General features: G+C 38.6%; 1 protein-coding gene across 1 annotated transcript in view; it reads left to right on the forward strand.

Moving 5' to 3' along the window:
- The window catches only part of LOC122806753 (hydroxylysine kinase-like), a 272,613-nt gene that overhangs the window by 59,362 nt on the left and 187,527 nt on the right, over window positions 1-25,724 (forward strand). The window contains exon 3 of the mRNA XM_044077443.1: window positions 11,847-11,989. Within this exon, the coding sequence (XP_043933378.1) occupies window positions 11,847-11,989 (143 nt within the window). The remainder of the gene's footprint in view (window positions 1-11,846; window positions 11,990-25,724) is intronic.

Below are 25,724 nucleotides of genomic sequence, written 5' to 3' on the forward strand. Positions count from 1 at the left end.
GTCGGATGCACATACTGCACTCCCTATACATGTTTGAAAGCAGGTAGTGTCAACTTAGGCATCCCTTTTACTATATGTGCGGGTCAGAGAGAGGGATAATTTCCAGAGTTCCTACTGAGCCAGTGTATGTGCTATGCGTTACCTCTTTGCCAAGGCCAAAGCATACTGGGCATGCCTCCTTCTGCCTACTGGGGCAGGCTCAGGTTGTTCCTCCTCAGAGTCACGCTCTGCCTGTGATGGCCTTGGCAATGGTGGGGGGCTGTTTGGCTCAGGCCTATGCTGGTCCTGCTGCAGCTGTTTTCGCAGGATTATATTATGTAGCATAGCACATACCATGACAATTTGGGTACATGTAGTTGGTGAGTACTGCAAGGCTCCACCAGATGTGTCCAGGCATTCCTGTTCAGGTGAGTGTGGGTTTCTGATGGGTGTCATCAGCCACGGCTCTAGTGCATAGCCAGCATCCCCCACTAGGTGACCATGTGTGATGTCCCCATTGGCAAATGTCTGGTACAGCTGCGTCAGATGCCAGATATTGGAATCATGGTAGCTTCGAGGGCAGCCAGCACACACATTCAGTATTATGCCCTGGGCATCACACATGACCTGGCAGTTGATGGAGGGGAAGCCCTTGCGGTTGAAGCAGACCCTACCCCGCTCACCGGCTGGTGCTTTGATACGTATGTGTGTGCAGTCTATTGCACCCACTACCTCAGGGTATTCCGCTATTTGCTGGAAGAGACACATATTGTTGGCCAATACCTCACAGGAATTGGGGAAATATACATGATCACCGACATGTGCTGACATGGCATCCAGGAACTGGTGCAGTACCCTGGATGCTGATGCCTGTGATATCCCCATCATATCACCAGTTGGTCTCTGGAAGGTACATGTTGCTAATATTCTTAGGCCAACACATACCATGGTTTCCACTGGGATGGGTTCCCCTCTGTTGGTTCTGTGTGTGAGGCGTGGTCTGCACAGTTCAACAATTTCCTGCAAGAGGTCTCTGTCCACTCTATAGCACTCCACTATCTCCAGCTCATGTAGCCCCTGGTAAGTTACCCTGGGCCTGTACACTCTTCTCCATCTCCTCACTGTGGGTTGTCCAGCAGCATTTGCATTATCACCACCCTCAGCATGTTGCATATGTCATCTTATAATAGCAATGGCAGCCCCTAACATTTTTTGTCTCAGTAAAGCTTTTTCAATTTTCACTTCAATTAGCTTACTGCAGTGTTGCAGCGTCTCTTGAGAGAAACATGATGGACTGTTGTTTGCAGAGTTTTAAGTGCTGGGCTGGGCTGGGCTAGTGTACTGCCCGTGTAATTGCCTGATTCTGATTGTTTTCACATGCTAGCACTGCTAGTACTCCCTGGTAACTTCCTACTATTTGGTGTGCTTCCTTTTTCCTTTCTGTTTCCTCAGGGGGGAGCACCACACACACAAGTGCAAACATGCGCACAGCAGCTAACACGCACGCACACATGCTTACAAGGACTAAAACTTCTTCTTAAAACGTGCGCACACCGGTGCAAACGCACTTACAACTGTTTACACGGCCTTACATATGCTTACTCAAGCTTACACGCGCACACGCTTACACACGCGCACACTGTCTTATTCGGATTTACAAGCGTGCACACTCGCGCATGCACGCTCAGCAAGAAACTTTGGTGTTATCCACGGCATATACCTTCAATTTCTTGACTTTACCTAGCCTACCTGTTGACACATCTCTTTCAATAATATGTAAATGTCAGCTGACACATGACACTCTGTTCCAATGAGCTTCACTTCTTTCATACATACCCCCTCGTGATGTCACCGATCTTCTACTCTGTTACTCCCCTTATCCTACTCCTACACTCCACTGACTGTGCTCATTTGCTATGTAAACTTGCAATTCCCTATCCTAACTCTCATTTGCATAGGATTGCCTACTAATGCTTGGTTACATCTCTTAGACTGAGCTTCCCCCTTAGCAACCTCTACTCGGTGGCCATGTTGTCTTCAGCCTGCCATTCACTTGCATTGTAAATTCATATTAGCTATAAAATCCACATTTGTGGATCTTAATTATTAATTTTCTGGTTTTTAGGGTGCAGTGCATTTGCGCGGCGCTGTGCTATGGTTAAACCCCAGATATCGGGATGAAAAAAAAAGTTATTTGATTTATATTTTGCATCACTTCCCATTGCCAATGGCCATATTTTTGGCCATTGGCATGCTTCCTCCTGTAAATGCATGCTTTTTTTGGAGCTGTCATGGCTCCATTTTGCTATTTGCAGAACCGTACTCAGTTGTCAACTGAGTACATTTCTGCAGATAACACTACTCCTACTCGGACAGGTTCGGGTTTCCTGGATCACAAATTTACCTCATTTGCATAGCTTTCGCCTGCAATTGAGGTAATTTGCATATCCAAGCCCTGTCCATGTAGGACTAGTTTTGATAGCTCAGTTGCACGCCCCTACCGGCTGTTCCTGGATCGCTCGGCGCACATGTTGGCTGCATGGAGTCTTACTCTACTCTTAGACTCCGTGCAAGCCTTTGTGAATCCGGCCCACTGTATTGATTTGATTTTAATATTGAAATACAATAATTATAAATCCTGGTTGGATTAATAATATTTTAAACTTATATATCCGCTAGAAAACGCATTAAGCAGAATGGTTTTCAGTGGCACACTGAGTGGATTGGAACTGAATCAACTGAATACAGAGAGAGAGAGAGTGAATATATTTATGAAAGCAGACGCGACTGTGAGTGAAATCAGAGAGATGTATGAAAGCTGAAGACAGTATGTGTGAGAGATCAGAGAGAGAGAAAAAGAAAGTGAATGCATATATAAAAGCAGAAGTGAAAGTGTGTGAGAGATTGGAGAGATATATGAAAGCTGAAGAGAGTGTGTGTGAGAGATCTGAGAGAGAATGTGCAATCTGATGCAAACTGACTGAGTGAGTATGGAGCGAGTGTTGACATTTTAGCAATTTGACTTGTTTGGTTTGATTTGTTCTCAGGTTGGGGGAAGAGAGAATGTATTTTTAGCTTCCTTTTTAAAACTCTAAAAACATAATTGCATGGAACTAGCCAACAGAAGCAAGATACTCTCCTCCAAAAAAATAAGCCAATCTGGTGGTCCCCTGCCATTAATAAACTCCACAACAGAAGGAAGAAACTGTTGAGAAAAAGGTGAAGTCCCAAGACTAGAAAAACTCCCTTATTAGCCTCAACAAAAAGTTGTGATCCTTCATCAAATCCTGTAAAGCCACCTATGAAGGCAGAGTTGCGGCAGACTCTAAAAACAACCACAAAGCCTTCTATAATTATATCAAGAATCTCCATGGCAATACCCAGATTTGCTCTGAGTTACTGCACAATGGGAACCTCCTATATTGAGCCAACAGATATTGCCAGCATACTGGCTGACAGATTCAGTACCAGCTTTATTCCTCTCTTCCTCCGAAAGGACAAATCACAATACCAGAAGAATGCCAGACACCCAGCATTACTGCAGCACAGTTTGAAGCTGCATTCTCCAAGACCAAGATTACAGCTTCCATGTGGCCCAACAATATCCCTGGCTGTGTTCTACATGAACTACAAAGTGAACTGGCACCACATCTGTGTGTCCTGTTCACTCACAGCCTCACCTCAGGCTTTGTCCCTACCAAATGGCGCACTGCTGCAGTCATCCCTCTCCATAAAGGGGGAGCGACTACAGACCCTGGGACCCCATTAGCCTGACGAGTGTGATATGTAAGACTATAGAGCGCATCATCATGGACCTAATTAACCAGGATATAGGTAATCTCTAAACTCTGGATCCCACGTAATTTGGTTTTGTGAAAGGGAGATCATGCCTGCTCAACCTGGCCAACTTCTTTCAGTCACCAGAGCTGTGACTGAGGATAAGGTAGTTCATACAGCCTACCTCGATTTGGCCAAGGTCTTTGACAGCATTCTTCACTCAGGTGTTATTGATAAACTCGCCAATCTAGGCATCAACCCCTATATCGCCGGGTTGGTTGCAAATTGGCTCACAGATAGAACCCACAGTGTGAAAGTAGCAGACTCCAAGTCAGACTACAGACCGGTCACGAGTGGAGTCCCACAGGGATCAGTCCTGGGTCCTCTCCTATTTGGCATCTACTTCTCAGAAGTCCAGGCCAACACAGAGGAACTCTGGATGACCAAATTCGCAGATGACTGCAAGTTGGGAGACATTATTAATTCCCCATGTGATGCAGACATCCTACAGAAAGGCCTCACTGAGACCAATGACTGGTGTCGAAACCATGGCCTTAAGCTTAATGCCAAAAAATGCGTCATCATCCCCTTTGGGAAAAACTCAGTTCCCACTAATTACCACATTGATGGGAGCCCACTGAACACTGAAGGAGTTATAAGGGATATGGGGACACAGGTTGACAGCAACCTCTCCTTTGACCACCACAGTGCCACTGTGGTCAGAAAGTCTTTCTATGTGGCACATCTCTTTTGCAAGGGTTTTGCATCCAGGAAGAAAGAGGTCATCATCTCTCGCTACTCTTCCCTGATTAGACCAGTCATTGAGTATAATGCCCCATTTGGCATGTACCTCACTAGACACCTGCAACCGCTGGAGAGGCCACAAAAGTACCTCACAAAGAGGATCCTAGGCCATTAACACATGTCCTTCAAGGGCAGACTCAAAAATTCTCCGGCTGTTCTCTGTCTCATATCATCTACTAAGAGGTGATCTCTGCTTGACTTTCAAAGCCATGTCTGACCCAGCAATGTTAGAAATGCTACATCTAAGGAAATCCCAATCCCTCCACACCACACGCTCCAGAAACTTCAACCTCATTACCACAATCAACAGAACAGGCTGGAGGGACAGGTGCATAACCCAGAGACTGCCCATGCTCTGGAATAGACTTCCCATGCATGTCAAGCAGAGCACCTCACTGGCCCTCTTCAAGAGAAATCTTGGTGAGTGGATGGGAAATAGAAAGTCCACCCTGGGGATCACTCCAGTGCCTCTACTTGATAGAGGCACTGGGAACTAACTTCATCGAGCGGCACGATACCAGGGCAATTCTATTGGCTAGGCTTGTAAAGACTCCAGGGCCACTAGCCTAGTACATACCTATGAACCTATAAGGTATGTTTCCACTGGGAGAAAACAAAGTGCAACACATGAAAAACTGAATTGTTCATACTGTACTGTATTTCTTCAATTTTTTTCTGGTTGCTTGAGAGTTCTGGTTGTTTGAGTTCCAGTTAACTGAGAGTTTACTGTATTTAAATTTTAAAATGCATACTCTTTCCATGGACTTATAAAGCTTTTTTTTCACAATCATTCATGATCTTTTCAGCTAACAGAAATTACTAAAGTGTACCTTTGCAAAAAGGTTCATTATCTAGATGATTAACCCTCTTAAATCTGTCACATTAGATCTTAACGGCAAAATTGAATTGTCCACAATATTATATCTGTCAATAGTATTTTCTCTTTTTTTGTATAATTTTTGCCACTGGTCTTATTTGTATTGCCAATATATCCCCTAAGTGGTTCTGTATGTCCTTCTTCCATTCTCATACTCTTCTCCTGTAGCACCAGAAAATACTCTCAGCAATAATTTCCACACCTCTGATATATTCATCAACCACCGTCCTCCAATGGATTGCTTCCATTTCTGCTGGCTCTTCTGCATTTTTCATTAGTGGTCCCCATGACCCAGTGTTGTAGGAATTGTTTATTAGTCTAGGGATATGTGCAGGTATGACACCCCCCCCCACACACACAATACATATTCACACATTCATTCCATACACATACATACACGCGAGCACACACACACCCTTAACCTTCACTCTCACTAGCCACCTTCAGCTACATCCTAGGCAGACACACACTCATACATACACTCACAGATAGGTTTATAGGTTAGTACTAGGCTATCACACACACTCATACATACACTCACAGATAGGTTTATAGGTTAGTACTAGGCTGTCTGCCCTTGTGGGCTATTTTAAGCTTAGCCAATTACCCCATGTGAGAATCAAACCCTGTACCTTGTGTTTGTAAGGTGAACACCTTAACCATTATGCCAACCACACAGCCCTAACATGCAGCCCCTCGCAAATAATCGGACACACACACACACACACACACACACACACCCTAAACACTACTTTTCTGTTAAACTCCCCAGCATTGACCTCTACCGCAATGGCTGTGTTCATTACAGTGAGTGGCCAGGAGCAGCCATGCTAATCTACACAGCTGAGTAATTCTATTAACCACTTGGCTGCCTTACTGCAGGCAGTGTTCTGGGTTAGAGCAAATGGCTAATTTGCATATGCCTCATTAGCATCTAGCATATCTTGGAGACAGCCCACTGTGGTTTTGCATGTCTTCATGCAAAAGCACCATGGTAGTGTTGTCTCTGAATGTGAAAAGTTTACCGTGCGGTGTATGTACAGTGCCAATTTGTGAATATTGTATAGCATCAAATCCTTTGTGCAAATTGTTTTGGAACCTTGTCCACTGCCTGAAGAGTCTGAATTTATTAAGACACTTGTTAACCAGGTAGGTGGCCTCGTCTGAGGATCTTTCCTGCTACAGCCTAAGCCACAAGGTAGCTATAATATTTACAAGCAAAACAATATAAGTACAGAGTGGATAAGTGTTCACAAGCACAGATAGGAAAGGAAATATGGAAGGAAGTATGTACAGTATGAATAACATTTGTGCCTGTAAATATCTACCATACAAACACTGCCAGTTATAGACAAAAGTCATGACCACTGTTGCAGGAGAAAATGAAAAAGTGAAAGAATAAAAAAAAACAAAAGAAATTTGTCATTAATAACTATATCAGGATTCTGATGTTAATTATCCTAACATTATGGTTGCATAAAGAAATCAGTTGTTCAGCTGACACCCCTAAAACATTATTTCTTTATTTAATTATTTATTTTCAACATCTGCTTATGAAGAAAGCCAGAATGTCACTATCTCATTTTCAGAGGAGGCCCAAGAGTAAAGCTCCAAATTATTACTTTAAACCAAATCAGTAGAATATAGCAAATGGGTGGCCATGGTGGTACAGCGGTTAGTGTTGCTGCCTCACAGCAAGAGGTTCTCTGGTTCAATCCTCGGCTGGGGTGCCTTCTGTGCTGAGTTTGCATGTCCTCCCTGTGGTCGCTTGGGTTTCCTCTGGGTGCTCTGGTTTCCTCCAATAACCCAATCACCAATGCTGTAGGTGAATTGGCCCTAGGTGTGAGTGTGTGCCTTCTGTGGACGGTTGGGTGCTAGGCTGGCAACTCAACACTGTAAAACTCCACTGCCAATCATGAGTGGACAGGTAATCCACTGTGGCAAAGCCTACCCGGGAAAAGCTGAAAGAAGAAGAAGTAGAATATAGCAAATATAAACATTTGATATGAATTGTCATTTTTACAAGTATAATAATATAATATAATATAATATAATGGGATCCGTACAGATGCTCGACTGCATCTTTCACCAAATCCCAATTTGGTGAGCATACTTGCGCGAAAGTGCTTTTCACCAAAGCAGCACTTTCGCATAAGTATGCTTGTTGTTCCTGTCGTATTACGGTGCGGTAAGGGAAAATTCCCTTTTCCCCACTGTAGTGCGACCTCAGAGTGAGAATATTAAAGTAGGGTGGTGCAGGGGGGCTTTCCCCCCTGCATTCAAATAGATTTTTTTTTAACATACTTTAACGAAAGCGCTTTTTCAGTGAAAGCGCCTTTGTTAAAGTGTGTTCACTGGTAATAGATTTGGGCTTTTGATCTTTCTATCAAAAGTCCTAGATCCAATATAACATATCAAAATTGAAAATGTTGTCATGTTTATAAATATAATAGAATACTGTATGATACAGTGTAATCAAAGAAATATAAGATCGTCTAGTGACAGAACTAAGCTTATTTCATTTAAATTAGAAATGGTAAAGATATAGAGCTAGAGAGAGACACACAGCCAAAGGTGAGATAATACTTGAATTCCAAAGAGATAATAACAGACAGTGGTAGGTAGAGCAAAAGATTATTAATAAGTTGACAAAGACATCTAGAGATGTGAGAGAGAGAAAAAGAGAGAGAGTGAAACATTAAATAGTAAAGAGAAGAATGTGTGTATACTTAGAACAGAAAGTGTAGGAATAAAATTAATAGAGAAATATAATTACAAATTACAAATGAGTATTTGAAATATATGAACTTTGTTAGCATAGTAAGTGAGTACAATTTTCAGTAGTGGAAAAGGATATAGCAGTAGGATAGGGGAGTGGGATACTAAATCAGAAAAATAAGAATGATTATAGCCGGAGGTAGTAAAGGGACAGGATGGCTGCAAGAAAATGGGGTTAGAGAAAAACGGTGGTTAGAAGACGGAGACAGGATGAAAGAGAAAAATCGAGAATAGGATGGGACTAGACTGGTGTGGAGCATGAGCAAAATCAGGAATTAGGAATGTTTTCAAAGAAGATTGACCATATGGAGGGTGGGTGATGATTGCTATAGGGAGTGAGTTCCAGGTTTTTGCACCCATGTTATCGTATAAGGAGTGTCCTGCAGATTTTTTGATTGTATATAATAATGAGCTATCATTTGATCTTAATGGACACATTGGAGTACAAGTCTGAAGAATTGTACTCGTAGCTGGGCAGGCTGAAGGATAGTTTATTATTATTTTTGTGCTGTGAGTAATTGGGTGTATGTAAGATGGTGAGGTAGATCTAACCAGTTTAGTTCTTTTAGTTTTGTATAGTGGTCATTTTGATTAGATATGTTTACAGCACAGTGTGCAGTCTTGTTATAACATTCTTCATATTTAGTTTTTAGAGGGATCTGAAGGTTTGTAAGGATGGGTGTTCCATATAAAAGTGATGCTAGCAGATAAATGATGGTTCAGTTGTGAGGAAGGTTTTGTTCTGTAGAGGTGTGTCTTTAATTGCATTCAGAATATGTAGGTTGAATTTTAGGCTGTTATCTACAGTCATTCCAAGCAATTTAGTAAGAGAGTAGAGTTCAATGTCAGTGTTGTTTAGCAAGGTGTTTTTCAAGTTACTTTTGTGAAGGCTACATGAGCTGGGAAAAAAGGAGTAGTTTAGTTTTTGTAGGGTTAAGCAGTAACTGAGCATGGTGGTGTCAGCTTTCAATGAAGTTAAAGTTTTTTTTGTCTGACTTGTTGAGCATGGGTTGGGTTATCAGATGAGAAAACAAGAGATGAGTTATCTCGAATTCTATGAGAGAGGCTTGTTGGGAAGGCATATAGAGATTGTTAGTGAATATATTACACATCAGGAGACCAAGAACAGACAGAACTGGCAGGGAAGGGTATAGGGTGCAGAGACATTTTTCAGATTGTTGTTGTCTGTCGGACAAATAGCTTTTCAATCAAGTCAGAGTAAACCGTGAGAGGCCAATGGAAGACATTTTGTGTAGGAGCCTGCTGTGTGATACAGTGTTGAAGGCCTTAGATTGGTCTAGAAATAAAGAGGAAACAAATTTACCATTGTACCTCGCTTTGTTGATGGTGTCTAGGATGTACATGAAGATATCGGTAAACTGTGTGCTGGGTGGAACCCATGTTGTGTATGTGTCAGGAGTTGTTGAAGGAGGCACTGAAGAAGTTGCTTGTGAATACTTTATTCCAATATTTAGAGGGGGGTAGGATTAACAGTCATAGGTTGCAGCCAGGAGAAACAGCACACTGCATCTGATTATGGAGGAACTGATTTAATTTCTGATATGTGGAGAGACTATAATCTAGTTTGCTGTGGCACTTTTGGAAAACCTGCTTTCCCTGACAGACTGAAGTGTGGCCTTTCAGAGGTTAGACCATTATTCGGCAGTGTTTTAAGAGGAAAGTGCTGTACCTGAAAGATAAATAGCTTGCTATAGATGGACAGTAGTCCTGATGACAGAGTTTAAATGTAAGGCAGGAGAGGAGGAAGGCGGTGCATGCTGTAATGAGTAATTGCCCAGCCATCACTAAGGAGAGGCAATAGTGCTTGTGACTGTGCACCAGACACACAGTTTTGCATAATTTATTTATCATAGTTTATAATAAATATGTGTTTTGGCTAGAATTCAGTGCTGAAATTGGGAGTACATATTCTATTTTAGTGAAGAAAATCCCAGTAAAGATGGTACATACATCTTAGCCTGAAATGTGATTAGAACTGAGACCTGTTTTTGGGGATAAACACATGGGATGTCACTACGTGGTACTTAAAAAAGAGTACGGTCCAACCACAAGCCCAGGTCTTCACACTTTTCATTCTGCTCAATGGATGTTCATAATGGTGCCAGGAGATAAAGGAATGTGTACCTTTAAGCTTCTGGAGTGCTGCAAAGAGAATGTTTGATGATTTAGAAGTTACCTTTTCACTGACCCATTCCCAGACTTTGAATAAGCCTTCTTGGAGGCCAGGTTGGATTGATGTTGTATGCTTCCAGATGTCAGCAGAAGAAGGTCATCAGCATAAAGTGGGATGTGTACTTTTTGGGCAGCAGAGCTTGAGATCATTTTTAAATAGGGAGATTGCAATTGGTCAAAATATATCCCCTGAATAACCTCAGATTTGAATAAAGCCTGGTCTGAGGGAATACTAACTAGTTAACGTTTGTTTCTATTTTCCCACCATTTTATTGGAGTTGATGTATTCCTTTAGTTTTTCATTTATTTTAATCTCCTCTGAGTGCATTTGATTTATTTTTTCCTCTAAATTGACTGCACTTTTAGTTTATCCTATATATATCTTAACACCATTCACACATGAATGTATATGACACTCACAAGTCAGTTTGTTGTGTACTATATTTTCCCCATTCAAATTATAACTATCCCCTTCCATAAAAACATAAAATGAGGAATCCTGTAGCTAGACATATACAAAATGTAAAGAATCTTATATTTTTTAATCATATTACAACACCCCATGTTTGAGGGGTGAAATTAAAAAGTGGCTACATAATAGAGTTTTTTTTTTTGAAGTATAGAACATTTCGGCCAAATTGTTTGATTGTGAAACTTAACTGGGCATTGCTTTCATAACAAGAAATTAACTGTTGTGCTTACTTGTTAAATTATATTATTGCTTACTACTTCATTTAGAATATTTAAAAAGGTAATTATGGGAAATGTTTGCTCTCTCTTTAAAGGCTGGGAAGTTAAGATGCCAGTGACTTTTATTTGCTTTAGTAAAAGTTAAGTTTTATTGGCTAAGTTGTGTTTTATCAACATATTTAGTTTATCTAAGGGCTGTGTTTAAAACAGAGGTTGTTTAAATCACAGATTAGAGTAACATTAACCAACATTTTGTGGTGAAGTTTTTAGAAGTTATGCAATAAAATGGTAAGACCACATTTACTACAGTGGTGCTGCGGTAGCGTTGTCGCCTCACAATAAGACACTGTCTGGTTCGATTCTCAGCTAGAGCGCCTTCTGCATGGAGACATGCATGAATGGGCGTACCTTCATTGAAGGTTGTGCATCAGGGCTGGCAACTCGGCATGTAGAAATCTATCTGCCAATCATTAGCGGACCGGAGTTCCACTGTGGCGACCCCTAACCGGGAAAAGCCGAAAGACACAACAACAACAACTTAAATGAAGGCCTAGAATAATTCTGGTGTTTAATTAAGGTAACCACTAACAAATGGGACAGGAAATTGTAGCACCATCATAAGGAATATAATGAAGTTAATATTTTGAATTACTTTTATTAATTCCATTAAGATATAATATAAAAATAACTAAAAAGCAGTATGTTGATGTTACAATAGTAATTTTTAAACATTTTAAACATTTATTAGACTATGGCCTGAGTAAGAGGAAACATTTGGTACGTCTCCTGACATTTCTGCCTGGCAATGAAATAAAAACAGTTCCGGTAACTTCCCACATTCTATTTGAAGTTGGAAAAATGGCAGCTTTAATTGATAAAGTCCTTAAAGAGGTAAGTGGCTGGACAGGTTATAAACTCTGCCAATGAATGTTGTCATTTCAGAGAGAAAATGTGTATGTTTGTTGTCTTAGCTTCCAGAGGATGGTCTAATTTTTTGAAATCAGTTTCTCTTGCATCTTTAATGAGTTGCTTCTCTCACATTTATTATGATCTGTACTCATTTAGAAATAACATATGTTGTTCCCTTTAGCCTGGATTATGGCTGAAAATAGTATCAGGACTATTCTACATACCTGCTTATCAAATAAACTATAGAGAAAGTAACCTTTGATATTTAATTTATTGGACTTAACTCAATGAACTATTATGATAAGAAATGATTAATACCCTCATACTGTGTAACGTTTAGCAGTTAATAGGCTCTTCCAAGATGCACATTGAGTAACAGCTTAATTCTAGCTCTCAGTGTGAAAACAGAAACTCAACAGCAGACTTGTGTTTATGGATACATTTCAGCAACTGGCTAGTAAGTGCACTGCCTAGATGTCAGGAAAAAAGAAATACAAGGACCTGGAAAAAATCAGCTACAAAATGTGAGGAAAATACACTGACGGGAAAGTTCTGCAGCTCTTCAGCAAAGAACAATGCAACCTCCAGACATGAATTGCAGTAACCTACAGGAAGATATAAAACAACTGCATGCAGACCTGGTTAAAATTAATGAAACACTGATGACGTATATCAACACAAACAACAAAAGGCTGGAAAAACTGAAGAAGCTTTAAAAAAATATTCAGATGAGTGATAAAGCTGAAAGAATTACAGATTGAAATGAAGAAAATGCTGGCTAAATATGAAACTGCTCAGAAACAGATGTTTCTATTATTATAGAGCATGTAGGGAAAACCTGAGGTTTTCAGCTATATCAGAGAAGCTGGAAGGAACAGACTGCATTAATTTTATGAAAGCACAAATAAACAACTGGACTGGTATTCCACAGCATGAGTTGCTAGTTAAAAGGGCACATTGTGTGCATGCTCCAAACCTGGCTATGAGAAAGCAACCTAGACCTTTAATTGTAAAGATGTGATCCTACCAGCAGAAGGAGTTGATTCTGACAAAACTGTGTCAGAAGGACAAAGTACTAAAAGTGGGAGACAGGAGAACATTTGTGGATAATGATTACTCATTGTACACCAGGAATAAGAGAAGCAAATTCATTCCACTGTTCAGGGAATGTCAAGACACAGGTGTGAGATTCAAACTGCTGTACCCAGCTGTCTTCAAAGTATTCTTCTCTGGAGGGACAAAATCATTGTTTGATGAAGTACTAACATTAGTCCAATAAAAAGTGAGCTGTGAAACAAAAAGAGATTATGCTTCTTGTTCTTCTGGTAATAAAGACCACAGAGAGACTGTACCTTTGAAACTTTTTCCAGTGTTTCATCGAAAAATGTTGGAGTGAAGGAAGAGAGCATGAGAGTTGACTAGAAGAAGCAAGAGTACACTGGAAATGAAGTGGAGACATGATTTGAGAGATGGAGATGAACAGTAATAAAAACAGTAACTTAATGTGGAATTACAATGCAATAATTATATGTGTGAAATATGACAGAACAAGAAAATCTGGAAATATTGGACATTTTCAAATTTTGTTGGTTGGACTTGTGGGGGACTCGAAAGCATATGCCCCACTTCATGTCATTAATGTTCAAAAATGCTTTGGGGAGGGACAGAGGAAGGAGAAAATTAACTGTAAATAATGAATGTTTTCTTACTAGCACTAATTTTGTGGTATATGATTTTCTTTGCATGCTATAAAGTAAAATTTTCTCAGTTATTTTAAGTGTAATGGGGATGGTAAACAGGTGCTGTTTTTTTTTTCTTTTCTTTCTCCCTTCTCTCTTTCTTCTTGTTCAGTTTTAAGAAATGTAGGCAATGCAATGAAAAAAAGCCTGGTTAAAAGAGCATGACAACAGAAAAAATAATGTGCTTTTTCTCATTCATGCATGGGGAAATGACTGGATTAAGGACCTTTGATTTAGTAACAAGTTTTAAGAGTAAGCAAGTAAATGAAAAAGAATATTGAATATTATGAGGCATTGTTCTAGCAAATACATGTATGCTGAGTAGCAGTTCTGCAGCTGGTCTTCATGTTTCCATGGAAATAATGTGATAAAGAGAAATTGATTACTAGCTGGTATAAAGTGATTGGCTGAAGAGAAACTGGCTAAGACATAATGTTCTCTAAAAGCATTCAGGGGTTTTCCCAGCTGGGAGACTATAAAGAAAAGACAAATCCAATTAGCACTTAGTAGTAGCATAGGCTGCACCATACGTCTTGACATATTTAACCTTTATTTTAGTTAACTCAAGTCTGTGAGTGTGGCTGTCAGGTTGGGACTTTTGTTCCAATTAGGAAGGCAAAATTTCAGTATTTATTAAGTTAATAGATTTTAGGGTGGCCACGGTGGTTCAGTGGTTAGCGTTGCTGCCTCACAGCAAGAGGTTCTCCAGTTCGATTCTCAGCTGGGGTGCCTTCTGTGTGGAGTCTGCATGTCCTCCCTGTGGTCGCATGGGTTTCCTCCGGGTGCTCCGGTTTCTTCCCACATCCCAAAGACATGCAGTAGGTGGACTGGACACTCTAAATTGGCCCTAGGTGTGAGTGTGTGCATGTGTGTGCCTTCTGTGGAAGGTTGGGCACCGGGCTGGCAACTCGACACCGTAAATCTCCACTGCCAATCATGAGCAGACAGAAGATCCGCTGTGGCGACCCCTAACCGGGAAAAGCTTAAAAAAGAAGAAGAATTAAGTTAATAGATTTTAGAGGGGGTATTGGGGTGCTTTTTATTGTTTGTTTGAGGGCTATGAATAAAACAAAATGGTTTGTAAGATTTGACATAGGCTAAAATGGCTATGACAAGAAACAACTGTATAAAAGTTCAATCTTTCAAATAGTGTATGCATGTAACACTAAAGCTGGAATTAGACATTTAACAAAAAGGTGTTATACATGACAGGTGTGAATAATAACTTTTTAATGCAATGATGTTTTCTGTAATGCCTTTAAATGCCAATGGTCTGACAGATAAATACAAAAAAGAAAGAGTAGTGAACTATATTAAGTATGAATAGCTATGTTACAGGAGACACACTTTGAACTCAACATGTGAATTTGATAAAGAAAGGTTTCAGCATGGTTATTCAGCAGAATACTTGGGACAAAGGAAAAGGGAGTACTTATATTAATTGCAAGAGGAGTTCCAATAGCGATAGAACAGGATAAAAAGATAATAATGGCAGATTTGTAGTGCTAAGGGGCTACTGGCAAAGGAGGAGGATTACACTGGCATGTATTTGTATTCCACCTAAAACTGCTATAATGGAGCTTAAGAAAACTGTAGGAGAAATAATCAGTTTTCAACAAGGAATATTACTTATAGCTGGGGACTGGAATTTGATTTGCGACAGTGAAGATGTGTCTGGGGGCCAGAAGGGAAGGTATAACAAAGAAGGGCAGATTTTTGAAAAAAAATTATGAAAATACTTGGCATGGAAGATGTGAATTCAGTAACAGGAGTTTGGAGTGAATTTACTTATTATTCTCCAAGATATAAAAACTGGGCTAGGCTAGAGAGAATTTACATTTCACAGGAACATGTGCATATAATTGAAGGTCTTGATACACACCCAATAACTATTTACAATCTTGCACCAATAATAACTAAAATAAAAACACTAGGTAATGAAATAAAAATGAGACAGTGGCACTTTTCCACCTATCTGTTGAAAAGAAAGGAATTTAAGGAATGGGTAGAAGAGGTTATTCAGAAGCTATTAGAATAGAAATTTCTTCTGAAAATATAGCTAGGGAGTGGGATAAAATTAAGGTGGAGTTTAAAAATAGGGTGGAAATAAAAGAAAGGGAGCTATGATTAAGAAGTAACAAGAATTATTTAGAGAGACTAACAAATGTTAAAGTATTGCAGAATACGGGGAATCTCACAGAACAAGAGGAGGATCAGCTGCATAATGCTAATCAGAAAATAAGGGATCACCTTGATAAATACACAAGTTTAGAAAGATTACTCTTAAGCAACTGTTTTTTGATAATAACAGTAGAGCACAAAAGCACAATGACTCAGGCCAACAGAAAGTAGAATGCTCTGTCACCAAGTTTAGGGAGCCTATAATAAGGAAGGTAACAATAGATCCTATAGAGGTATTATAAATATTTTGGAAAATGTATGAACGTGTGTATAAAGCAGAGAAATATGGAAATCAAGAAAAGATACAAATGGAAATGTTTATGGAAGAATTAAATATGCCAAGGTTAGAGGTACGTAGATGAGGCTCAGTCACTAACGGTTAGGACAGGAGGAGATGAGATAAAATTGTGATGTATAACCAGTCTACAGGAAAGTCCCTAAGAATAGATGGTATTCCTCTGGATAGTTGGAAGCTATGAGGGAAAAAACTGATAAAGCTCTGGAAGGTTTTTGTTTAACAGTGTTTTAACAGGTGGAGAAGTACTAACATCCTAGAAGAAAGCAGTGGTAGCTGTAATACCTCAAGTGGGAAAAGATCCATCAGACCCAGCTTCATCCAGGCCCATTTCAATACTAAACTATGATTATAAAGTGTTCATGTCTACAATGGCTAAAAGAATGACAAAAGTTATGCCAAAATGGATAAATATGGATTAATGTGGTTTTGTGGAGAGGAAGCAAACATTTGACAACATTAACAGAACACTGATAATCCAGAGGGAAGTAGAATGCAAGAAGATACCATTTTTGGTGGGTCTTGACACAGAGAAAGCATTTGACAGAATAAGCTCGGACTTTATAGGAATGACGGTGAAAGCATTTGCATTTACTGAAAAAAATCATAAGGTTGATTAGGAGGATATATGAGGGATCAGAGGTGAAAATTAAAGTTGGTGGGATCCTGTCTGATAATTTCTGCTTGAGCAGAGGAACCCGGCAGGGGTGTCCTCTTTCCCCTTTATTTGCATTATATTTAGAACTACGGGCTAAGAAAATAAGAGACTCCGAAATTCAAGGATATCATTTGTATGGTAGTCAAGAAAAGCTGGCTCTGTTTGCAGATTATATTAGTTTATACCTGACAAAACCAAAAAGAGACATTACAGTGTTGTGGAACATTTTGAGAGTTACAAATCTTTTTGGGATATAAAATTAATGAAGCTAAAACAAAGGCAATAGCAGTAAATTATGTACCCACACACAAGTTGGTTCAGCTATATCCGTGTTTATTGCAACATGATAAATGAAGTATTTAGCAGCATGGATTAAAAATTATTCTGGTGTGGTAGCTAAGGATATGTGAGAATAGACTAAAGAAAAGATAATACAAAAACTGAGAAAATGTAAGCTTTGTTATAAGGATATGGATAGTAAGATACAAGCAGTCAAAATGTTTTTAGTCTCTTTATACTTATACATAGGTCAGGTATATTTTTATCAACCAGAGGAGAAGTTGTGGATAGCAATTAATAAAGAGCTGAAGTACTTTATCTGGGAGGGAACGATGGCAAGAGTTAAATGGGATAAGCTGATTCTTTCAGTAGAACACGGCAGATTGGTATTACTTAATTTGAAGGGGTATTTCAGAGCTACACAGTTAAGGCTCCTATACATAGCACAAGCCGAAAACTATAATTCAAAGTGGAAAGGGATGATGTTGAAGCAGGGAGGAAGCTCAAGAAACAAGGAGAGACTAGGATTTTGGATGCAGGCTTTTAGGGAGAATAACAATAATTATACAGAATATTATATCCATAAATTAGCAGAAAGTATTCTAAGAACTATGCCAACACAGGAATGGAGAAAGGATATTCTGACTATAGAGATGACTGCAATTAAGGATATAGACAACAGGCAAGAGGGGGTGGAATTTCCTGGAGAAAACTAGCAAAGGACCCAATGTATTGGGAGCAAATAACTTGAGAGAGAAAGGTAATAAAATGGGAAGAGGTCAAGAATTTATTTGGACTGCAGGTTAGAGATTGCCTTCACTATCAAGGATTGATATCAGAGTATAGATGAAGAGAAAGAAATAGGGGGGGGGGGGTCCTAAATGAAAAAACAGCACTGATGGAGTTTTCAGTAGAATCTAGAACAGAAGTCGCCATTAAAAATGGAATAATTAGTACACCATATAAAATATTGCATGATAACTATAAGAATCAATCAGAGGAGGTTTGAAAGGATTGGGAAGAGAGACTGGATAAGCAATTCACAAAGAAACAATGGGAGGATATATGTGTCTCCCAAATATGCAACAAAATCTAGAAAATTTAAGATTTTTGCTTGGAAATGTTTACATAGATATTTGTATAGCCCATGTAGATTCCAGAGAATTTTTCCTCAGCTAGACAGCAAATGCTGGAGGTGTGACAGGGAAGAAAGAGTACTTGGGAACATATTTTCTGAGGGTGCAGTGGGTTGGTGAACTTTAAGGATTCCCTGCGGGATGCACTGTTGGAGATGCTGGGTGGCCAGATTGGTGTGATGAGGGAGATGTTTTTATTGAGCTATGATACCGAATTGGAATTGCCTAGATGGTAAGGCCTTGCAGTGTCTAATTATGGTGGCTGCCAAAAAAGTGATTACTAGAAAATAGAAATCAAAATCTAAACCAACTATATTAGAAGTCATGAATATAGTAACAGAGATACAGCAGCTTAGAAAAGGGTAGGAACGGAACAATACATACAGGGGAGTAAAGAATTTTAAAATAAAGTAGGACTTAAACGAGCTATGTAATGTTTGACTGAAAATGATTGGGTAGATTATAAGTGATGTATAATGTTTGCAACTGGGAGTATGTCAGTCTAGTTTGTGATATAAAATGCTTGCAACTAGGATTGTGTCAGTGTGGTTTGTTTTTCTTTATATAAATGCAAGAGTGCTTATGCCGTAAGTGATGGTTTAATAAAATTTTCTTGTTTTAAAAAAAATGTTTAGCGGTTAATCCACTGTTTTGGCATGCCTTACTTATGGACTTAGCATGTACCCACAGAAAAATGTCTTGTAAAAAATATAGTAGAGGACTTTCAGTCATGAAGGATATATGTCCCACTTCATTAGTATTGAAATTAACAAGTCGTAACCAACAGGATCTGCATACATTGGCAGCTAAATGTCACTGGAGACTTTAGAGTACTACCCAAGTGGCATCACACATGAATAATGCTTGTCATGGGGTCACCTCACTAGTGCAGACACAGGTTTCTGTCTGTAGTGATAGCAAACTAGGTGTGGCTAGTGACCCAGACAGGAGTGCCTCATGGTGGGGGGGGGGGTACTGAAAAACTACACTTCATCTATTCTCTGTTGACTGATAGAGTGGAAGCCAAGTTCTGTGGTATATGTTTTCTGGTAGAGACCTGGGAAAATAAAAAATACTGCAAGCTCTGTAATTAAAAGTAGGAATGCGTGATGATCTGCACAGGTATGCAAGAACAGTAGAATAAGAGTGCTGATGCCGCAACATGTTCATGTTTGTGGTGTCAGGAGCAACAGAAAAGAAAATTCCAAGAATGTGTCACATTGCACTCAACAATTTGATGCCCTCCTTGTGGCATGACCCAGAAATGTTAGCTGTAAAGCTTTCTTCTTTACATTATACTGATAGAATCATAAAAGAGTCAGCCATTTGTAAAGCAAGTAGAATAGGGGACAACAGCTAAAAAAATGTAAAAAAAATGTTATCACAGCTGGGGTTATTATGCAGGTAGATTCTCTTCCTCGTCAGTCAGTACTTGCCTCTGAATCCTGTTATTTTCTGAAAAACTGCCAAAATGTGGCACAGTTTACTTTAAGTAGTAGTACATAAAAAATATTTCTGATGTCAGACGAGCAAAGAATAATTTATTTTTGCGTCATATACAAAGACCTGCAAAAAATACAAATAACTTTTTTTTAATTTTCTTTGCACAGTTACATACAAGTAAACATAAGAATAGTCTTGTTTGTAAGCAATGTGAATTATTTGGCATATTTATTCTAGTTTTTTTAGTTGCTGTAAGGATCATCTTGGAAATTTCTATGTAAGGCAAAGCTTACAATGTAAGTGTTATAACAGTCTATAACATAATTTTTTTCTTTGTGGTGGAGGGTTAGTCTTATCAGAAATGTGTACTTCTGCTCTTCTAAGTGCATTCATACCAAACACTGCATTTTGAATAAGTTGCTTCTAGGACCCTTTATGTTTTCTTCTTAATTTTCTTTCTTGTTTCTTCTTTATTAACATATTTTGAAGAAATGACAAATGTACAACAGCAAGGCTGGTATTCAGAAGGGGTTACAACAAGCAGTAAACCCTATCACAAATGTCAAACCCCTCAAAGTAAACTTTCAGATTCAGAGAATGGTCCACCACAGTAATTTTCCACAAGTTGAAAGCATCAGTACAGGGACTGGTCCCACTGGCTGTGTTAAAGGATAAGACATTCCAGGAGAGCAGCTAATGCTAATTAGTCATGTGCTCTCTCCTGGAAATGCCAGCAACTACCAATTTACTATGCTGAGTAAGTCAGAGACTCTCTCAGCACTGTAAAATAACATGGCTAACCCAGAAAATGAAAATCTAAACAGGCTGTACTGCAGAGAAAATATAAATTAAAAATTAGAAACACTGTGAAAGTTCACCACTCTAAAACTAAAAAAAAAATGCTTTACTACAAAAGTTACACCCTTTTGTCAGCTGGTAATCAGAATTCATACAAAGTAATTTATTCTATTGTAACTGTATTAATTAATTTGCTGTTACGCTGTGTCAGCTGAATTTCATTATGATTATGTGATGTGAGTGCAATGTCATAAAATAAGAGCTTTATGTTGTGGTATTTAGCTCTGATGAAGTCTGACTATCATCAGACAAAAACACTTAACTTTTTTTAATAATGTATTTTTTTTTTTTTTTTTTTTTTTTGAAGTGATGAACTTTTGTAGTGTTTTTAGTTTTTCTGCTTAGAAAATTAACTCAACAAAAAGACTGTGGTCACCCATAGTAGTCAATGGAATAAGCTACTTTGCCATTAAGTTTAGTGCGGTTCAATGAAGAGGTAATGGTGGGGAGATGGGGGAGTGTGTGTGTGTGTGTGTGTGTGTGTGTGTGTGTGTGTGTGTGTGTGTGTGTGTGTGTGTGTGTGTGTGTGTGTGTGTGCGCGGGCATGTGCATGGGTTTTTGGGAATGAGGATATGTGTTACATCTGTCAAAGTTGTTCCTCAAGAATTCTGGACAAAGCCATATATAATAAAGGGATAAATCATCAACATCACAGTCATTTTTTAAATATTATTCTAATTCACTTAAAAAGTCAGTAGAACAACATGTTTTGAATATGCATGTACTTTCTAAGCAATAACATCTGTCATTATTGACTGAATATAATCATCCATGATTTACTGGAATATGTAAAGTGTTAAAAAAGATAGAGCAAATGTACAAGACGATACAGTGAACGATTGACAAAGTTCTGGACAATTCAGAGGTACAATGCCAGTGCCAAAATAATGCATGAGCTGCCAGAGGACACAACCACTGCAAGTTGTTTTTATCAGCAACAGTAGAAAACAGTGATGGAGAGAGAAACAAATTAGCCAGTAATGATGTCTTCCTCACTGGAGCTAAAGATGTCACTGATTTGCATTTTCTGTGCTCGCATAAAATTACCTACATGCAGTATGCAATTTACATGACCACAGACAGGCCTTTCTTTCTGAATTCCAGCCCATGTTACTTATTAACCCAGTATCACTATTACAAATAAAATAATTGCCCTGGGATTCATTAAAGCCCACAGTAAGTGTACACCATTCTGAGTGAACAGGCAACACAAGCATAATTCACATGTTCTTCCTGCTAATTTTAATACTGATTTTTTTGCAGCCTTAAATACTGACAGGGATTCACAAAGATCACCACAATGTATAGACTACATGTACACTTAGTGTAATCTTTCTGAGTTACTAGAAAGCACAAAAAGTGTGGTAGGGATGTTATTGAATACAGAACGTGTACACTTAATGTAGGCATTCAGAGCCAGATCATGGTCAAATGGGGCCCCAGGAGGGTAATAGATCAGCCCCCCCCCAGCCATTCCAGTGTCACATCACTTGGCTATTTCTCCCCAATTATCATAAACACGGTTCACACCTGGCAGTGTGCACACCATTTTCTTCTTTACTTCTACAATGATTAGAGATATTTAAAACTTTTATTTGAAATTTTTAGCAGAAATACTGATAGCCATTTGCTAAACAAAACAATACAGTCTAACAATGAAGGCACACTTAGCACGAAGAGTAAATCTCTCTGTCCTTGAAACTCACATTCATTGAAACGGTATTGGAAGCCACATTCAAAGAAAGGCATCTGGCCAGTGGCAGATTAAGTTTACTTTTGGACTGTTTTCAACCCATAGGCCCCTTGCACAGTTTTTGGACAATGCATACATGCATATGTTCTTTGATGTACCATCTTGATTATATTGAAATACATTCCTGCTATAATGCAGCACCAGTTGTTAAGAGTGTGTTTTAAATGTGTAGGTCTAAACATGACAAAACTACATATTTCAGAACATTTCAACCACAAAAGTGGGATCTAAACTCAGTCTAGGGATATAAACTTAGTCAGCACCTCAAATAAAATAAGTTAGAGAAGCAGACAAACACACACACACTTTTCTCCACATTCGTAAAAAGACATATGTTCTGTGGCAGCCCCCCCCCCAAGCTTGTGGGCCCCTCCAACACAACATTCCCTAGGTGACTGCCTAGGTCACCTAGTGCTGGATCCGGCTCAGTAGGCATTAATGAATCTGGCACACAGTCGTCTTTATTTATGATAATTACACGCCTCTCAAAAGACAAATATAATGTTTAACTGATTCTGCATTAAAAGATATCAAACCAAACTAATAAGATACTGTTTTATGAACAAGGTAATCATGTATAATTTAAGACAAGCAAGTGACCTGGGACTGTTTCAGTGTTTTTGCATACTGAAGCTAACTATTGTTAATAGACTAATAAGTGAAGGTATCAATGAACAAAATTATTTAGGATGAAAGGGGAGGGAGACGTAGATCAATACAAAATGGGATAATGAATGGGAAATGGAGAAAGAGTGACAGAAAAATATTCTGATCTTTTAATGTGGACTTCAAAAATCTGATTCAAATGAAGAGGCAAAATTATAAGTAATGGAGTCAGTAAATAAGGGAAGTCTGCATTGAACATTCTGCTAAAATAGCTATAGGTGCAGCACTTTTGTAAACTGCCACAGAGGCTCAAGCATAAAGACATCTGTGGAACAGGATGAATGGATGCAGAGGAAGTGGCAATGTTATACAGGTCAAAACAGGTAGGGCTTTCTTTTTGGTTAGTAAGCAAGAATAAATGGCAACAGATAAATAACTACTCGGGTATGTACATGTGCGATTTAGATATCATTCATGTCAAGATTATAGGCACTGTCTGGCAATGTGGCTTTTCTCTTGTGGGATGTTGAGTATGTCACCTCAGACAAGCTGTCTGTATTAGAAATATATGTGCAGTACTGTACAGAAAGTCAAGGCTTTATGGAATAGACAGCTGTTGTATACTGAACATGAAATGAAAGACCTTGCTATGATTTATGAAATAATTTATGTATTTATATATTTATTTAACTTTCTTAGCCTGGACTGTCTTCAGTTGCAATCTTGATCAAGAGGTAGTAACTACTTTTAAAAACCATAGCTACAGGTAAAAGTTTAAGAGTTATATTTCAAACGAAAACTTGCATACGGGTTACATTATACATGTACGGTATACCCATTTACATTCTGGGTACATTATAACTCTTCGTCCATTATGTTAGTAAGACAGTTAAAGTTTGGTAGAAACAGCAGCAGTAGTAAAAACAAAGCTTATGGATTAATAACTGTGAAACTTCTTCATATGCAACCTTACAAATACAGCTCAGCTAACTGACTTGGAAAAAGGCTTAGAACTAGTTTAGTACAAATTAACAAATGAACATCTAATAGAATGCTTGCCTTTCACAATGTATACTAGCTCAGTTTAGCATTTGAATAGCCAAGATACTATACATCAGCAATGACATCATAAGAGCAGCACCAGTGTGACACAAAGAATTTTACATGTTAAGGCAGACATCCTATTTAATAACAGCATGCTTACTGACAGTGAAGCTTAACTACCTAAAGCAAGCAAATTCCTCAGTAATACAGTAAATAGACTCTAGATGTAGATGCAATGTTGGGAACTAATTTTTAGAGTTACTAGTGTCAGTGGAAACAGTTCAACACTTGGTGGGAAGCCCCTTAGTAGTTATTATATTTGGTTTGGGAGGTTGCCATAACAGTTAAGGTGTTTACCTTACAGACACAAGGTTCAGGGTTTGATTCTCACATGGCGTAATTGGCTAGGCTTAGAATGGCCCACAAGGGCAGTTAGCCTAGTACTAACCTATGAACTATTAATTGACTGGGTAGAGTGTTAAGGTATGATGCAATACAAAAGCAGCATTACACTATAGCAGGGTATTTGTGGAGAATAAATTTGATAGCCTGAGTGAAAAATATAGCTGTTTTCTGGTGAAACACTCATAAAGATACATTAATCTGAGTTAAATGTAATCATATTTTTTTCAGAAAACTTTGTTGGTTTTAATCTTGAAACATGTATGTAGAGTGTAAAACATGGAAATGCGGCAGAAATGTTAGACAATGAAACTAAATCTGGCTTCTCAGATGTGTACATATTTGCAGTGCCTTCACTTTAATGGAATGCATCACCCTATTTGAACACCAATTTATTGAATATAACCCCCTAATCACTAAATGACTGTGAAACCAGGAAAGCAATCATCCAAATTTAATCCAAACAAGTAATACAGAACATGGGATTTTAATACAGGAAAAATCAATTGTTCGTTTCTCCTTTGCTTTTGAAGTGAGTGCAAATGGAGTGCATTCCTGAACTAAGCTTGTCCTAAAAGATCCATTGCCTGAGAAACTGCGCAACTGCTGTTTGAAATTCCAAATTAGATGCAAATCTAAAACCAGTACTAATTTTGGTACTAGTAGTGATAGGTTCAGATAAACTCAGAGTTTTTCTATATTATATTTGTTTAAATTCATTCATTTTTGCATTTTCTTTGAATAAGTTTTATAGTTACTTCTTTTCTTGATTTTACAAAGATCATTTATTAATTTTTAGATATTTCAAGTAAAGAGTATTAGCAACATTATTAGAATGTTTTAAATGATTGTGGTTGGTACTCAATTTTTAGCTTAATGGTTTGTAAATTGAAATGATGTTACCGTTAGTTTCCACCTTTCAAAAAGTTACATCTCAAGCAAGTACTACCATACCAATATTTAATGGTTAGCTTATTTTAAAGGTAAACAGTATTTGCATTCTTGGTGTGCTAGAGTGATAATAACTGCTGGCAGTGTTATCACAATAACGGACAAGGGGGCACTCTCACTCAAAATTTACCATTAACCTGTCTTGGAAAACATTATGGATGTGTATACTTGTAGAAATAATTTGGGGAAAGTTTTTGGTCACTATTACCCTAGCTCTACAGAAGGATGAAGTTCTGTATATAACTTAGATGACCTGAGTTATATTAGTGGTTAGACTCTGGAAGAAGTATAGCGGCTGGGTGGGACTGAACAGCTACTGTTGGGTTATCCATCTGTGATGGAGGAAGAGGGTTCTGGCCTATCATATAGATG

The sequence above is a fragment of the Protopterus annectens genome, chromosome 7.part0, assembly GCF_019279795.1.
Source record: "Protopterus annectens isolate FY-2018-M chromosome 7.part0, PAN1.0, whole genome shotgun sequence".
NCBI lineage: Eukaryota > Metazoa > Chordata > Ceratodontiformes > Protopteridae > Protopterus > Protopterus annectens.